This window comes from Sminthopsis crassicaudata, chromosome 1 (genome assembly GCF_048593235.1).
Source record: "Sminthopsis crassicaudata isolate SCR6 chromosome 1, ASM4859323v1, whole genome shotgun sequence".
NCBI lineage: Eukaryota > Metazoa > Chordata > Mammalia > Dasyuromorphia > Dasyuridae > Sminthopsis > Sminthopsis crassicaudata.
The window spans coordinates 52,464,434-52,482,204 of NC_133617.1; the positions used below are offsets into that span (position 1 = coordinate 52,464,434).

The window sequence follows — 17,771 nt, forward strand, 5'->3', positions numbered from 1 at the left end:
CAAAATATACATGCTCTTGAGTCGTTTCTTCTTTTCAGTCAATAAACCTCTATGATCTTTCCTTTAAGACTGACTTGTTTATTTTTCATCCGATGTAAGGATGATGATGATGAAAACCAGTTCAGTGTGATTTGTCCTGGGTTCTGCATGCCCCCTGTGGGCACAACTCTGGTGCATATGTTCTCATCGGGGATGGGCCCAGCTTAGGTGATTAGAACTTTTTATGGCTTCCTGTTGTTGTTTGGTTGTGTCCACTCTTGGTGACCCTGTGGGTTGACCATGTTGTCCATGGAGTCCTCTTGGCACAGATGTCGGACTGCTTGGCTGGCCATTTTCTTTTCCAGTGGATTAAGGCAGACAGAGGAAAAATGACTTGACAGGCCACACAGCCAGGAAGTGTCTGAAGTTGGATTTGAACTCAGGTTGTCCAGACTCCAGTCCACGAATCCACCTAGCCACTTCTTTATAGCTTCATGGTAAACTATCATGTTGCTTCTGAATAATCAGTTTTCAACCAGAACTTTTTGTCTTCGTGCTTTTCCTTGAGGCCTTGTCAGTTCTTCTTATCTAAGCAGGATCAATGCAGGGCCCTTCAGAATGGTGGGAAGTATTATTGGTCCTTCAGTGGAGATCAAGGATTTTCTCTCAGCATGAAACTTTCCAGAATTAGTCTCTTGTAAGAGAGTGGAATTTTTTTTAACTTCTGTCATATCTTTTGCTTGACTCTGTTTCTTCAGATGTTTTATTTGAATAAAGGGATTCTTGTTCAGTTTATAGACTCTCAGCACCAGCCATTTGTTCTGCTCACTTTGGCACTGTTTGGCACTGTTTCAGGGTTTGTATTTTACCTCCCTGACCAAATTGTAAGCTCTATGGGGATGGGAAGTATATCTTGCATATATATGCTGACCATGTAGTAAGCACTCAAATAAATGCTGTGATAGAGAATTCATTGCCTTGTCTGGTCACCTTTGTGCCACATTGGCTTGAGCAAAGAGAAGGTTGAAGGAAATACAAGATTTACCTGGAAGAGGAGTCGAGAGTGCTGTCTCAGGACCAGACCTCTCAAGGGGCTCCCAGGTTTGGGATGGCCATATTGTCAGGGCTGCTGAGTCATCAGGGATAATGTAGAGATGTGAGGTGCCATGTGGGGTCCCAGCTTCATGTGGCTTCCCTGTCATCTAGAAGAGGCAAGACTAAGGAGCTATAGAGAGAAGGAGGGAGGGCTTTGCTGAGGCTTGGGCAGAAAGGACTGCATCCTTTCCCTGAGGCAGTCTTGTTCTTTAATAGGTAATGGCTTTCTGGGGTGTGTGAATCACTGCCCATCCTTTGATTGGGAGCCTTCAGCTGCCCTTCAGGGGACAGAATCTTGTGAGGGCAGCCAGAAAGGAGAAAATTGAACAGAGAGGGAAGGCCCTCATTTCTAATGAGCTGCAGAGCTTGGGAATTTTTAGTTTTTTGGTTTTAAGAATGTCAAATAAAATTCTGATTCCAGTCATAAAAGGAGTATAGTCCTATACTTATAGTTCATCAGTAATACTGCACATTTTTCAAACTTTGATTCAGTCAGTGATAGAAATGGTTTGTGTTGGTGTTACATGGAACTTCGATCTTGCTCCTGACAAGTCCTACAAGTCCTAACAGTCTCTTATTCTTGTGTTTTTTCCAGTGTCTTCAAAAAGATTTTCTGCCAAGGTGAGGCAAAGTACATAACCCATGCTGACCTAAAGGATTTGCTTCCCAGCTCCCTCAAAGCCTTCCACTTTGGGGTGGTTAACAGCTATCATGCTTGTATTTTGTTTGCAGAATATGTTCTTATAAAATGTTGCAGGAAAGAAAACTCTTTGAAAGATGCAGTTTTCCCTTTATTCTTCCTTCCCAAACTAAATCTCAGGGACTGATCAGGGACCTGATGATAACCCCCTAGGCCTAAGGTAGAGGGTGTGACTACCTTGCATGGTGTGATTGGTGCCACCACTGCTCAGACTGAGAAGTGACGGTGTGGAGCTTTCAAGGGACACTGTCTCTTGTTACGGGTCTTGAGAATCTCTTTGCAGCTTGGGCTTTCTTTGCGTGTCTGAATATGTGCAGCTACACGGTGAGCTAGCCTACTCTCCAGAGTGCTAGGGCCATAAGGGAAGAGTGTCAGTGGCTAATGACTTCCGGTTTGTTCAGGTTTTCAGCCCAGGAATCCCACCCTGCAGGGACTTGCTCTACCCCAAGTGAATGTTTAAAAGGCAAAGCAAGAAAAAAGCAAAGCAAGATCTGGTGCTTTTTCTTCAACCCACTAACTCCCTGTTCTCATTTTCTTTTGTATGTAGGAAGCCTTTAAGCTCATCTATTTCACCTACCTCAATGAAGGTTTCTTCAGTTTGTGGAGAGGCAACTCTGCCACCATGGTCCGGGTGATCCCCTATGCTGCCATCCAGTTTAGTGCTCACGAGGAGTACAAATTGATCCTGGGCCGTTACTATGGCTTCGAGGGCGAGTAAGGCAGAAGGGGCTTCCTTCTTCATTTCATGGCTCCCTGAAAATGGGATGGGGCTGACTTGGAAGGGTAGCAGCCTTAGTTCTTGCTGATTTTAGGCAAGCACTGACAGCATTGTCCCCAGTGTAAATAGACCTGGAGCTGCTTCACAGAGATTGGGCTTTTCCAGAGAGGGCGAGTCAGTTGTTGAGCTGGCCTGAGGAGACATTGTATTGCCTTTCTCTTGTGGGTGTGGGGAGGGGAAAAGCAAAACTAGGGAATGAACAGGGAGAGACAGTGGGCCTTTATCAACTAGTACAAAATACTGCTGTCAGGAAAAGTTCAGATGTCAGAGGAATCTCTGAAAGGTACAGACCTGAAAAGAGGCCTCCACAGTGAGCATGGCTGCAGAGCAGAAGCACAGAGTCCAAAAGGGAGTCCATCCCATTTTTCAGATAAGGACACTGAGGCTCAGATTAAGTGACTTGCCCTCAGCTCACACAGGTAGCACTTTAATTCTGATGCTCATTTGAGTGTGCTTTCTGTTATTCTCACTGCCACAAGACCCAAGCAGGGCCGACTCTGACCATGACTGCTGCCAAGAGGTTATGTACAGAATAGCTCAGGTTCTAGGTTGTAAATTATCGAGGCGACTTACTGCTTCTTATATTCCCTTCTCATTTGTCTCCCTCTCTTTAATTCAGAGCTTTGCCCCCTTGGCCAAGACTTGTTGCCGGTGCACTGGCTGGTATGACGGCTGCTTCCGTAACCTACCCACTGGATTTGGTGAGAGCCCGGATGGCTGTCACACACAAGGAAATGTGAGTTTGAAGACATGATAGATAACTAATTTACAGATTTTACAGAATCACTTCTGAGGTTGCAAAGCACTTTACTTAAGTTCTTATTTGAACCTCACAGTCACCTTGTAAGGTAAAATTACTCCAGCAGTTTTCACCCCCTAATTACAGAGGAGGAAACCAATGCTCAGCGGTACAATGGTGTGCCCTTATTCACACAGCTATTAAATATCTAAAAGCAGAATCTAAACCAAGTCTTCAAGACTGGATCCACCCCCCCCTTTTTTTTTTAGAGCCCCAGATCTGAGTTGGAGATTCTGGATCTCAGTGACCAGGAACCCAGCAATGATTCTGGATCTTGAACATCAGCTCCTAATTATAAACTAAATTAGTTTGAAGATCTCTTTCCCAAAGCTCCTCACCCATTGAGGTATGATGCATAGACTTGGCACAGGGCACAGCAGGTAGTGGAAGAAAGTAAGAAAGACAATAATTGCTTTTTCATGCTGATTGGCACACTATCTTTGAATCAAACGTTTTAAGTATAATCCTGTGTTAAACAGAGATAGAAAACTTTCAAACCAAATATTTTGTCTCTCTAGTCCTAGATACTGAAGTTTTATTCTAATACTTGGGAATATTGTCCATGACATTCTTTTCATAGTACAAATCTTGCTTTATGTAAATTTATATTATGGAAATTTGAACTATGCTGGCCTAGTCTGCACACCGGCTTCTAACAGGCAGCAGCCGCAGTGCAGCCCTTCACCAGAGGTCATTCTCAAGTCACTCTGGCTGGGGGGAGAGGGGTCCTGAACCTGCTCCAGCTGGGGGGGGGGACAGAGCTGTGGAGCAGAGCCCTTCAAGAGGAAGAGAAGGTCTGTGGAATGGTCTGTTTATGTTAAGCAAGAATTGGCTCAGTGTTGTTTAGGCATTTAACCAGATTATCTTATAATGTCACAAAATCTGTTATAAAATTCATCAGCTCACACAGGTAGCACTTTAATTCTGATGCTCATTTGAGTGTGCTTTCTGTTATTCTCACAAATTATATGGACAGTTTAAAAAAAAAGGAAATAAAATTGTGCAGTTGCTTGAACATGGCAGAAAGTCTTTTTATACTTGGTACACAAGGGCAGATTTTGACAAGGTCAGAGGGATGAATGTCCTAGTGCATCCATCCAGGAAGTCGACCATCTTGGAGGACCTTCCCCTATGTCTGGCACGGTGCAGCCACCCATCATTCCTTCTGTAGTCCACTGCTCTTGGCTGCCAAGCTTCCCTTCCTGATAAGACAGAAGGAAGATTGATGATCCATAGAACTCAAAAGTGCAGCCATTTCTTGTTCTTGCTGGCCCTGACTCCCCTTTACTGGTGACAGCAAGAGTCTCGGCACCTCTTTCCTTTATTTCCCTTGATTCTGCTCAACTCTGGGAATTCAGAATTATTTCAGATATCAGGAAAGAACTATTTTAGAGTTTTCATAATCTGAATGTTTCTCATTCAGGAACCTCTTTTTTGTTTATAATGTCATTCTGTGGAACTAACTACTTCTTATAATATTTTACCTAACATATTTTGATGGAAGTTGGTGGAAGCAATTAATAAACCTTAGTTATTGGAAGTGGTACATTGACTCTAAAGGACTATATTTGTTTGGACTATTTGAATCCCATTGTAGAGAATGTGAGTTGTAATTGAATTAAAATATAATCATTTTGCACTTTGCAAAATGTTTTATGGAGTAAATAGTACAAATATGATTATTTCCATTTTTCAGTGACTCACCTATGATCATTTGAACCCTGGTCTTAGAACTTCAAATCCTGTGGGGCTTTTTGGTTTTTTTTGTTTCTACTATATTCCAGTGATTCTGATAATTGAGCAGGTGACCCATGAGGGCCATTATTATGGTTTCTGAAAATATAAGACACTAATGATTTTATTGTTTGACAGGTACAGTAATATCTTTCATGTCTTCATTCGGATGTCTCGTGAAGAAGGGCTAAAATCTTTGTACAGGGGCTTTATGCCAACAATTCTTGGAGTCATTCCTTATGCTGGGCTGAGTTTCTTCACCTATGAAACACTAAAGAAATTTCACCACGGTAAAGAGGGCCTTGAGAAAATGGTGTGGGAATGTTTCTTCTGAGGATAAAAGGGTTGGTTAAAGAAAAGTACTAAACTCTGAATAGGGAATGGATTTGTTTTGTTTTTTAAAAAACAAATATTCACCATTGATTTTGATGCTCATTTGAAATGGTATGTCCAGACTAGGTTTGGAAGCTTTTTTCCCCAGACCTGCGATAGCACTTTTCCCCTGAAGATACCTTTTTTATATGCTTTTTGGTCCCTATGCAATAAGATGTGGGGGGTTTTGAATACTTTAATATTTTTCCAATTACATGTTTAAAAAACATTTTTACATTCATTTTTTAAAATTTTCAGTTCCAAATTTTCTCCTTCCTTCCTTCCTCTCCCTTCCTCCCCTATCTCATTGATAAAAACAATTTGATATAGGTTATATATGTGCAATCCTGCAAAACATATTTCCCTATTAGTCAGGTTGTAAAAGAAGAGAGACAAAAAAACAAATCACAGTTCTACCAGTATTGCATTATTGTCCAAATTTTTCTACATCCCCTCCAACATTTGTCATTTTCTTTTTATATGTGAGGTGGTGCCTCAGAGTTATTTGAATTTGCATCAGTTTTTCTGGGTAGGTGATTCTTGATTGTTAATTCTAGTTTTTTTGCTCCATAGAAAATCATATTCTAAACCCTCCAATCCTTTAACACAGATTCTGCTAAATCTTGCAGATTATGCTCCTTGACATTGGAATTGTTTCTTTCTGAGAGCTTGCAATATTTTCTCCTTGACCTGAAATTTGGCTATAATGTTCCTGTGAGTTTTTGTTTAAGGATCTTTCAGAAGGGGATAGATGAAGTCTTCCAATTTTATATCTTACCTTCAGGTTTTATGATATCAGGGCAGTTTTCCTGGATGATTTTTTGAAATATGATGTTTAGGCTCTTTTGTTTGCGCATAGCTTTCAAATACTTTAGTAATTCTTAAATTCTTTCTTTCTTCAATCTATTTTCCAGGTCAGTTTTGTTTTTCAGTGAGATAGTTTTCTTTTCTTTTTCATCCTTTTAATTTTGTCTTATTGTTTCTCGATGAAACAATCTTATCTTCAGTTGCCCAGTACTGATTTTTAGAAAATTATATTCTTCAGCGGCTTTTCATGCTGTTTTGTCATTTGGACTATTCTGTTTGTTTGTTTGTTTGTTTTGTGTGGGGGGGTGTTATTTTCTTCAGCATTTTTTGTGGTTTTTTTTTTTAACCAAACTGTTAATTCTTTTTTCATGATTTTCTTGCATAATTCTTATATCTTTTCCTAATTTTTTTCTACCTATCTGATTTTTAAAATCCATTTTGATTCTTCCAGGAATTTTTTGGGGAGGGTGGGGCTGATACCAGTTCACATTTTTCTTTGAGACTTTGCCTGTAACTGTTTTGACATTGTTGTCTTCTGAATTTATATTTTTATCTTTCCTGTTACCATAGTAACTTTCTATGGTCAGTGTCTTTTTATTGTTGTTTGCTCATTTTTCAGCTTATTTCTTGTCTTTTAACTTTGTTAAAGTTGGACTTTACTCCCCAAATGGAGGGGATATCTCCAAGTTTTGCATTTTTTGTGCTACTGTTTTCTGTTAGCTCTATGAGTCTGTAGTTTTTTGGGTTTTTTGTTTGTTTGTTTGTTTGTTTGTTTTAAGTTCTTCCAAAGTGGAATCATCTAAGGAGAGGTTTGGTTATTGCTCTCCTGGTCTGTGCTATGGTTTGTGAGTTACTTTTTTTGCCCTGAGACTTTATCCAGGGTATTTTTCTGTTAGTGCTCCTGCTCATCCAGGAAATGTAACCTACAAGTACATATTTTATGGAGCAGAATTTTGCCAGAGACATCTGCTAAATTGTTTAACTTATGAGTCTATAATTTATTCAGAGCCTACTGAGCTTTTCTAAATACCTAAAATGTACCCTGGCAAGATGAAAGCAGGACCTGGAATAGCACCAGTCATATTTTTGGTGGCTAGATCTCTGCCTAGAAATTCATCTCAACAAGCATTTATTAAGCATACATAATGTGTCTTGAGTAGGCAATTTTGTTTATTTTTCTTATTTCATTTCTTTTAGAACACAGTGGACGATCACAGCCATATCCTGTTGAGCGAATGATTTTTGGTGCATGTGCCGGTCTCATTGGCCAGTCAGCCTCCTACCCCCTAGACGTGGTACGGCGACGAATGCAGACAGCAGGAGTAAAGGGGCAGACTTACGATAGCATCTTATGTACCTTGCAAGACATTGTCAGGGAAGAGGGAGTCATCCAAGGTTTATATAAGGGATTGAGCATGAACTGGCTTAAAGGCCCAATAGCAGTGGGAATCAGTTTTACTACTTTTGACCTAATGCAGATTCTTCTTCGTAAATTAGATGACAGAAGTTGTAATCGGAGCTAATGTTCTAATGCTTATCCACCCAGAATACTTACTGAAGCACATGTGTATATGTAGAAAATGCTAGTGCTATCCCCTACATTATTGTGAAATGTGATTTGAAATTTTACTTTATTTTTTTAAATAATTGAATTTGCAGTTCTGAAAATATGCACTTAAGATTGATCTTCTTTAACACCGAGTTCTCTTAGAGCAGCAAGTAATCTGCGCTCTGGGCAGCATTTGCCCTCTGAATTCTTCCCTTGAAACTGTCTAATTCTCAAATTAGTAAAGAGGACGATGCTTCTGAACTGGACCCAGAGCGCATCCAGGGATTAGGAGATCCTAAAATGTTCACTGTCTGAAGGGTGTTTAGGGAATGCAACTTAGTATTTGGTTTTAAATATCCTACAAAGTGCAGTATTTCACTTTTGAAAGTTTGGTTGTCTACTAGATACCTGAATTGAGATTAATATTCTTTTGAAAAAAGAAAAAAATTCAAGAGTTCTATTATTCATTTTTTAAAAATTGGTCCCCAGAAGGGAAGGATTCATCAAAATCAAGGATCCCAAATTCTTTCTTATCCAGGGTCTAGGACTTTTGCATTTAATCTGTCCATGGCTGTGAAAAAAAGTCAATGGGATTAAAGGGTCTGTGGGACCACCTTAAATTTCTGCTCATGAGCTGTTGGAAATAGGTAAATTTTATCCCAATAGCATGTGATGAATATACTTTGAGCCCTCCTAAGTCTTGCAAAACTGTTACTAGAAATTAAGTGTAGATTCCTATTTCTACCATATCCCTCCTCAAATGCTTTTCATTCTTTGAATAGAATTCATTGTCTGATGTGTGAGTACCATGAACTTCCTTATTTCCCTGGAAATGTCAAATTTTTTGAGATTTTAAACAGGGAATTTTGTAAACTTGAAAATCATAGGTCATTTCCTTCATTGAATATAATTGCTGCTAAGTGACCAGCTTAAAGAAGAATTTGGTCTCTCACCAGACATAGCAGATCAAGGAATGTAAATCCTTGTTTTCTTAGGAGTTTACTCATCAATATGCTTTTTTACAGCTGGTGGGTAGATCAGCCTCTGTACTTAAAATAGAGTAGGCTCATCTTGGATTTGCTCATAGAAAATGGTACCCTCCAATAGGTCCTTCCCACAGTGACTCATAGTCATGTAACTGCCACCTGATCTCATTCTCGGGTGCCATATTTCCCCAGCTCTCCATGGGCCATGGAGCCTGAAGAACAAGGCCTCGCTCGGGGCCACTTTGAGGAGTTGGCATACAGCCTGGCACTTTGAAGTGTCCACTATGGTATTTCTTGGAGAGGTTTTGCATCTCTGGCTTAGCACCTCCCTACTCACCCACACTTTTAAAGGGAGGGGGAACATATCAAATTATCCTAAACAACATCTTGGAGCACAAGAAACACAAGAGAGGGTCCCACATCCTAGAGGGTCCCAGGGTCCTACAATGAGGAGGCCCAGCACATACCAGAAGCAGGAAGGGGCATGGAAAGAGATTTTCTTTTCTCAGAGGGTTGCTGCTCAGATGGAAAGGACTGCACGTGATAAATCACAGGGTGCAGAGAAAGTCCTTTTCCAATGTTGATATTTTTAACTATGATTTTTTAAAGGTCAAAATCTGTATCATGACTTCATTAGTGTAGAATGAAGATCATTGCACAGTCAGTGAAATTTGAATGCCCTTGTGTTTGGTTCTGATTTTGCACTCTGGACAGAGATTGCTTTAAAGCCAAATAGCTAACGGGATGAGCTCCCATTTTGCAATCAAGTCCCACTCAGCCAAGGACAATCAACTTGGATATTTAAGTATTTCTCTATCATCACAAGGTCCTGTAGTTGTACTTTCCTGTTACTAGGAAGGTGTCCCTGGTGAAGCATTGACTCTAGGTAGTAGTATAGAAATAGTGATATGGTATGGAAAGTGCCATTCCCAGACCCTTGAGGAAAATAAGCTTACTTTCCTAAAAGGCAGGGCAGGAGGAAGGGGATGACAGTTGTCTGTCCCCGTTGAGCCCCCTCCAGCCCAGCACTATCTCATATGGTTTTAGGCACCTGGGAAGCCAAAGCTTGCTTTGAGTGGCCCTTTTAAGTCTTGTGCTGTGTTTGTTTCTGAGTGCTGTGTTTTGACACCCCCTTCCAGTAACACTTCCCAAATCCGTCTTTAGGGAAACTAGCATCCATAGGATTTTGTGTCATGCTTTAAAATAGAGGTAGAAAAGACAGGAGCTTAATTTGGCTGTGTCACCATTTGTTGGCCTGAAATGAGATCACATTTGGGCAATCTCCAACAATTCCTTATGGTGTCCTTCAGAAGTTTAAACTGGAATTGAAAAAAAAAAAGATGGACTTTGGAGGTAGCCCAAGGTGGTGTCTTTACTGAACAATACATGTGAAAATCCTCCTGTGATATAATAGCAGTTATAATGGGCCTTAGAAATTCATTTTTCAGATATTCTTTCCAGCAAGATATTTCCCTGATCCTCATGTTTATTCACATGACAAAGTTAATCATTTTAGTCTCATTTCCTGAAATAGTTTTGGTTGGGGATTGAAGGAAACTTTGCAATTTTCTTTGTGTATGAAAGTAGCTGCAGATGTGTGTGTGTGTGTGTGTGTGTGTGTGTGTGTGTGTGTGTGTGTGTGTGTGTGTAAGTAAAAATCTCTGTGTTTTTCTTACATGCATTTTAAATAGAGATTTTTTTTCCTTGTCTAGTGCTTGGCTTATGGGTGTGAAGAGCCTTCTTTGTGTTCACATTTTGCACATGGCATGCCTATCTTGTAATTTTAGTCCTGCCTGAACAGAGGAGTCAGAAATGGGTCTTGATTCTAAGGGGAAGTCTTCCCACTCCCCCCCAGGCTGCAAGCTTTTTGTGGGAAGGCAAGGGCTCTGATCTTCACACCACTCTCCTCCCCACTGTTTTCTGAGCTCAGCTCATTCTCTTCTACTGGCCCAGCATCTCTTCCTTTCTCCATGGGTTTGTTGTTGGAGATTGTGCTGTATTCTGGCCTCTTGTAGATCCTCTGCCAAGCACATCATGTTACATTATCCTGTTATTCCTCCCTCTGACCTCAGTGCTCTCGGGGATTTTGTTACCCAGGAGGCATTTTGGCCAAGCTGCATGTTTCCGAGGGAGAACAGTTTTGAAATTGTTGTGTGCCCCTGCTCCATTTAAGCAAATGCTATCAGGAAAGGTCTGTTTTTTAAGGAGTTCGCCATAATGATCCTGTGCACATTTTGAGTCTGAATAGCAGAAATCCAATGCAAGATCCTTCCTTCAATGGAAATGGAGCATTCAAGAGGGTCATTTTTTTCTTCCCAAGACTTGTCCAAAGCTCCCCCATACATCTTCCAGGTGAAGCATCTTCTTGGTCAGATTGCAAATCAGGGAACAGATTTTAGAAAGGAAGATCCAGGAACACCAGCACCCCAGTCTCTTTGCCCTGCTATGGCAGCTGCTTCCCTTTGGGCCTTTTTAGTCTCCAGGGCTATAAATGAGTTAACAGTTTCTGAAGCCCAGCCAGACCACAGAAATGTGATGCTGGATATTTGAAGCCAGGTTACATTCCATTTCCTCATACTCTGGTTGAGCTAAGCTTTAGTAGAAATTTTCAACATTACTGGAAGGGAAAGTACAGCCAGTAGAGAGACCTGTTCTTCATGGGAGAATTTTGGGATATTTTGCTGAACAGTTTGACAAAAAGGTTGAATGAACCTGGTTAGTTTAGCCTGTTTTAAACAGCAATCCACCCCAGAAGTCAACTTCCCTAGAAGAAATACAGGAAGACATGGACCTGATGGAGGAGTGGGGGGGAGAGGAGAATGTGGCATTTTGTTCTTCAGTGGACAAGCCCAGAGTCCACATCAGCTGTGATGCTATCTCAGAACCAGTATATCTAACAGTGGGAGTGTGTGAACAAGCGAGTGAGCAAGAGGTGCTTTATGTGCATGTGTGAGTAGCCTTTGTGAGTGAGATGTTCTTGGAAAAAGTGCAATTTTCCGAATTGGATCAGACAGAAAGATTTTGGTCCCGAAACCTTTCAAGAGCTTTAGAATCAGGTACTCTTGGGTCTTTTGGCCTCCCTATGCTGCGTTTCTGAATAACCAACTCCCTTATGCCTGGTTCTCCCCAAATGCTGTGTTTTGCAGGGACTTGACACTGTTGTCCACCTAGCTTGCCTATGCACATAACACATGACACTGTTAAATGCCTTTTGTAAAAATGTGTTATTGCTGTCCATGTGTCAATTTTGATTGCTTTTATTGGTCTGGAGTTATATTTTGATGCAGTGAAAATACTTTGTTTATATATACATATATATATAAAATGTTTATATTTTAAGATTTGTGCCAAGAGAATATATTTAATAAAAATAAAAATTTGATTTCTTTTCTGTCTTTTCTCCTCCATTCCCACTCTTCTTGCACATCATTGACCATAATCTAAATCTGAAGTTTCTCTTAAAATATTTGTTGAATAATAATTTATCATCTATTGCTAATTTTTAAAATAAGGTAAACGGAAACTATTTTCTCTTCCCTATTAAAGAAAAAGGAAAAGTACTAAGTTAATTTGCTTTTTACTCATGTGAAATTCAATAAGATCTTTTATCAACAAAGGTTAGTGGATGACTAGTAGATGGCTCCATGTTGTCAGAGTAGCCTTGTAAGTTGATGCCTGTTCATTGTCAAGACTAGCTGCAATCAAGACAATTCTTCATAAATTTCTCATCTGTCAGTAGTCTAGACTTGGATTTAAAAGAGAACCAATCTTGGAGAACCAGTAGTCCTGACTATTGCAGTGTAGACTAAAGACCTAAGTTTATACCATCCTGCCTACCATAGGCTTCCATCAACATAGGCCAGGATTTCAAGGAACTTTGATTTGAATGCTATAAATAAACTCCACAAGTAAGGAAAACAATCTCGTGGACAAAAGATGCTGCAGAGGTAGATTTCCTGACTGTCATAGTAACCCACTGGACCTGAATGTTGGGTCTGAATGTTGGCTCTGTCTCTGAGGAATGAAGCTGCATACATATTAGAAATCAGTTCTACCCAGAATTGCAGGCTCATTTTGAATGGCTTCAGAACAACAGATAAGGTGTGAAGTTTCAGAACTGAGGGAGATATAGAAGGAATTGAAATCTTTTATGAATCTACCAGTCAAGAGTAATGAAACTCAGAGTACTATTTAAAAGTACTTTTTTTAAAATTAGGCACTTAGTTTTTTACTTTTGTCCCCCAGTCACACTGAAAAAAGATAAAGAAAGAAAAAACTCATGTAACAAATTTGCATAGACGAAAAAACAAACTCTCATATTGGCTATGTCCAAAAATCTCATTCTGCATATTTAGTCTGTCATCTCTGCCAAGAGATGGTTAAGCGTGCCATCTTCAGGCCATGGCTGGTCAGAGTTTTTACCCCTTTCAGAAATCATTTTTACAACGTTATAACACAAATTGTAGTCCTTGTTCTACTCCCTTCAATTTGCATCAGTTCATATAAGTTTTTCCATATTTTTCTGAAACCAGTCCATCCATTACCTTCATATATCATAATTTGCTTAGCCATTCTCCAGTTGATGTGCACTCTCTTAATTTCCAGTTCCTTGCCACCACAGATATCTTTGTACATGTAGAACCTTTTCCTTCCTTTGGGATTGGAGTAATGGTGGTGGTGGAATGGGGTAGGATGCAACAGGTATAATAGTATTGATGGGTTAAAGCCCATGTGCAATTCAGTACATAGTTTGAAGCATAATTCCAAATGGCTTCCCAGAATAACTGGATCAATTTGCAGCTCCAAGTATATCAGTGTGCCTTTTTATGCAGCTTCTCCAGCATTTGTAATTTACCTCTATGGTCAATTCTGCCCAAATTCAATTGTTTTCATTTGCATTTCTCACTATTTGTGATTCAAAGCATTTTTTTCATAAAGCCATAGATGCCTTGGCTTCCTTCCCTTGAGACTTTGCCTGTTCGTATCCTTTGATCTTTTATCAATTGGACAATGGCCCTAGGACACTTTTGAATGAACTAGGATTGGTAGAATTCCTTTATTGGGTAGGCCCAGATTTACTTAATGGATTCTGTTTTTACAGCTGTTTCTGTCTACATGTACCCACTCCTTCCTCTTTAGGGGAGAGCCTGATCTAACCAGAATAAACAAGTCAAGTGAACAAGTCATACAATGTCACTGGGAACTCATCTTTTATCTTTTCTTTAACTGAAAAATGCAGTAGTGAACTATGATCCCTTTGAGCACTAACTCAATTTAAAATCCATCCTCACAAAACATAATTTATAATCTAGAAATGAGATGTAAATAAACCTAAAGGTCAATTCTAGAAATCTGCACAAAAGATTTAAAATGCAATTGGGGACGGTGTCTTAGAGCAATTTTAATCTGAAGGCTCAGCGAAGAATTTTAGAACTGCAAAAGACTTAAAAGATCCTAGTCCAGCACCTTTCTTTCTGGAAATAATAGATAGAAAAGCGTCTTGCTTGAGGTTAGAATGGCAAAAGTAGTTTTCATACTTGAGTTTTCTATTAACAGATTTAGCATTTTCTCGGTGTATCACACATGGAAAATGTCATTAAAGCTTGCATTGTCTCAGCTATTTGGTTTCTATATTGGCAATATGCTTCCTAAGCCCCAGTACCTGAAGCCATTAGGTGAGTAAGTGTGGTTTTGCCTGATGAAGATTTGTAAATATTCCATAGGCATTTATTAAGCACTTCTATTTAAGGTGATGGGCTAGTTGTTAAGCCTTTTGGTCCTGCACCCTTTCAGCTCTGTACTGTGGGAAACCTATAAGACTTTAGAATATAATTTTTAAAAGGCTCCATTTCAGTTACAGATGAGTGACGATAAAAATGTAACTTTCTATCCAAGTTAATAGACATCCTTGAAATCTAATCATGCAACCCTGGAAATCTTTGGTCAGCAGATTAAGACCAGTTCTTGGACTGCAGATCATTCCTGGCCTAGGAATAGATGCAAATACAAAAATGAAAAGAGTAATACGAAAGTCTTTAGTCAGGGGAAAGAGCAATGGTCTTTATGGTCAAAGGTGCCCCCAAAACTTAGACCAGCTTTCCCACTAGCCCCCAGTATCCCTACCTATAAAATGTGGAAATTTCCAAAGTGAATTCTAAAAATCCCTTCATCCTATGATTTCTAAGTCATTTTAGTTTAAGGGGCACTACCATTTACTGACCATGACGATCATGAAAAGCATCTGTTCTAATCCCATTTTATGGAGGAAGAATCTATCTGCTATGTCTCTGGCCAAATCATCTACCTTCTCTGAATTCCTATTTCCTTTTCTTTAAAACAGGGATAATAATACTTCAACTATCCAAAGACATGTGGAAATCCCACTTTACTTTAACTTTAAACTTTAACATGAATTAGAAAAAGTTGTTCGACATCAGGAGGTGCAGCTTTGTGGGAGGTCAGGCCCTTGGCCGCCAGAGGGCGATGCTTCTAATAGCTATTCATGGCAACGAGGAGGCGTTAGCGCCCTGCTGAGCCCGACCCCTTGGTGAGCCCCTGGGCCACCTCCACCGAGGCACCTCTTATCTGTCAAGGATGGTCCTAGGATGAGAGAAAAGTACAAGAACTCCACACGACCTCCATCGCCCTGGCCTGTGCTTGCACACAATGTCCATCCAACCATCTCCCCATCCCCACGCTCCCAGTGCCTAAATCGGGGGGCAAACCTCTCAGAATTCCTCCTTTTCTTCAAGAATTCTGCTGGGGCAGCACCTCCCATACAGCCCTTTCTAATTCCCACTCCCTTCTACCTTTACTTCTCTGTGTGTATATTGTTTCTACCGTGCCCTAATTGGGGAAGGCGCCAAAAATGACTTGGATTCAGGAACCCGGACTCAGCCTCTTGCTTCCTCTCTTTCCCCCAAATCAGGAAGCACCTTGAGGTAGGAGCCAGAACTGGTGAACAGCAGGCACTTGTTGAATCCAATTTCATGTGTTGTATCTCTTCCCTCTTTGTATATCCAGCACCTAGCCCAGTGCCTTGTAAAGAGTAACTTAATAAACGTGTGGTTTGAAAACTATCTTCACATGTATTTGGAAAATAAAACACTATTGAAAATGTAGGGGGGGGGAAGAATAAATGTGTGACTGATGAATCGGAGGTCATGGAGCCATAGTTTTAAAGCTGGAAGAGTGAGTCTAAATGCTTTCATTTTATAGATAAAGGAAGGGCAGGGAAGGACTTCCCTAAAACAAGCCAAGCTGAGCCAGGAAGTTAGTAGCAAAGGCAGGATTCGACTCTGCTCCCCATCTCTTGGGGAGAGATATTCTGTCCTTGTCCCCAGTAAGCCATGTTATTTGTTCATCTCTGCCCTGCCTGACTTTGTTAGTTCTCCTTCCTACACTAGCCTTAGAAATGGATTGTTTCTCTGTCCCTCTCCCAAAACGAGGGAAGGCAGCCAGGCTTGTGGGGGCTGCTGAGTCTGTCATCTGACCAAAGGTTTGAGGCCCCGAATATCTAAGGGATGCTTGAGCCTGGGGTGTCCTAGACAGTAGCTGATGGAGCACTGCCGGACTATTTTTGGGTCTCCCCCACCCCCTATTTTCCAATAAGCTGGGCAGAAGTCCACCCCTCTCTGGGAGGAGTTTTTTAGAACCAAAAAATGTACTTCCCAGGGGCAGCTTAGGTGTCTCCAGGAGGAGGCTGAGTCTTGGATCAGCAGAATTGAGTTTAAATCCAGTCTCAGAACCTTATTAGCTGTGAGTCTCTCTGTAACCAGTCTGCCTCATTCTCCCCTACTATAAAATGGAGACCATAATAGCAGAACCTGGATTCTACCTCTAAAGTTCCTTCCGGGTTTGAACCTATGATTCCATGAACCTAATTTGACAACAAACACTAGTAAGTGTACAATGGACAAGGCATTGTTCTAGGTAGTGGGGATAGTCATTCACCACGTGCTTTGCAGCACCTTCTAGAACAGGTGTTCATAGCCAGTATCTATAAAGTGCTTAGTTCATACCCACCATTCCAGGCATCCACCCTAAAGATCCTCAGAGGCCCAAGAAAAGACCCAGTGATCCTGAAGCTAGGGTTTGAACACAGGTCCTCTGGTTGCTAATCTAATGTTCTTTCCAAGAGGACCAAAAACATCATAGCAAGTCCTAAGGACAAACATGGCAGAGGAGGGAAAGGTAATCTCCTACCAGCCCTCCTTTATAGATGGTAAAATAGGCTGGGGTGGAGTGGGTCTCATAGAAGCCAAAATGATTTCAAGATAAAACAGGACAATTTAAGTTAGAAGAGGAAGTCAGCAAAGAGTTCTCTAGTTTGAGAGTCCTTTTAGAAACTGGTCCTGAGAAGAATACACATCATTCCCGAATTGATAAATGGTCAAAGGTTATGAACAGATAATTTCTGGATGATGAAATTAAAGCCATTTGTAGTTAAATATATATCTGTGTGTGAGTGTGTGTGTGTGTGTGTGTGTGTGTGTGTGTGTGTAGTGCTCTAAATCACTACTGATCAGAGAAATGCAAATTAAAACAACTCTGAGATACCACTACACACCTGTCAGATTGGCTAAGATGACAGGAACAAATAATGATGAATGTTGGAGGGGCTGTGGGAAAACTGGGACACTGATACATTGTTGGTGGAGTTGTGAAAGAATCCAGCCATTCTGGAGAGCAATTTGGAACTATGCCCAGTTATCAAACTGTGCATGCCCTCTGAGCGAGCAATATCATTACTAGGTCTGTTTCCCAAAGAAATAAAGGAGGGAAAAGAACCCACATGGGCAAAAATGTTTGTAGCAGTTCTTTTTGTGGTGGCAAAGAAGGAAAAGGAGTGGTTGCCCATCAATTTGGGGACTGTCTGAACAAGCTATGTTTTATGAAGAGAATGGAAATTGTATGAAAAATGATGAAGAAGCTGATTTTAGAAAGGCCTGGAAAGATTTACACGAACTGAT

At 40.5% G+C, this 17,771-nt stretch overlaps 1 protein-coding gene across 2 annotated transcripts in view; it reads left to right on the forward strand.

Annotated features, from left to right (window-relative positions):
* SLC25A42 (solute carrier family 25 member 42) overlaps positions 1-12,185 on the forward strand; it is a 44,753-nt gene extending 32,568 nt beyond the window's left edge. For both annotated transcript variants that reach the window (XM_074303260.1, XM_074303264.1), the window contains exons 4-8: positions 1,670-1,695; positions 2,322-2,488; positions 3,172-3,288; positions 5,224-5,375; positions 7,462-12,185. In XM_074303260.1, the coding sequence (XP_074159361.1) occupies positions 1,670-1,695; positions 2,322-2,488; positions 3,172-3,288; positions 5,224-5,375; positions 7,462-7,787 (788 nt within the window). In that variant the 3' untranslated portion in view covers positions 7,788-12,185. The remainder of the gene's footprint in view (positions 1-1,669; positions 1,696-2,321; positions 2,489-3,171; positions 3,289-5,223; positions 5,376-7,461) is intronic.
* The last annotated feature ends 5,586 nt before the right edge of the window (positions 12,186-17,771 follow it).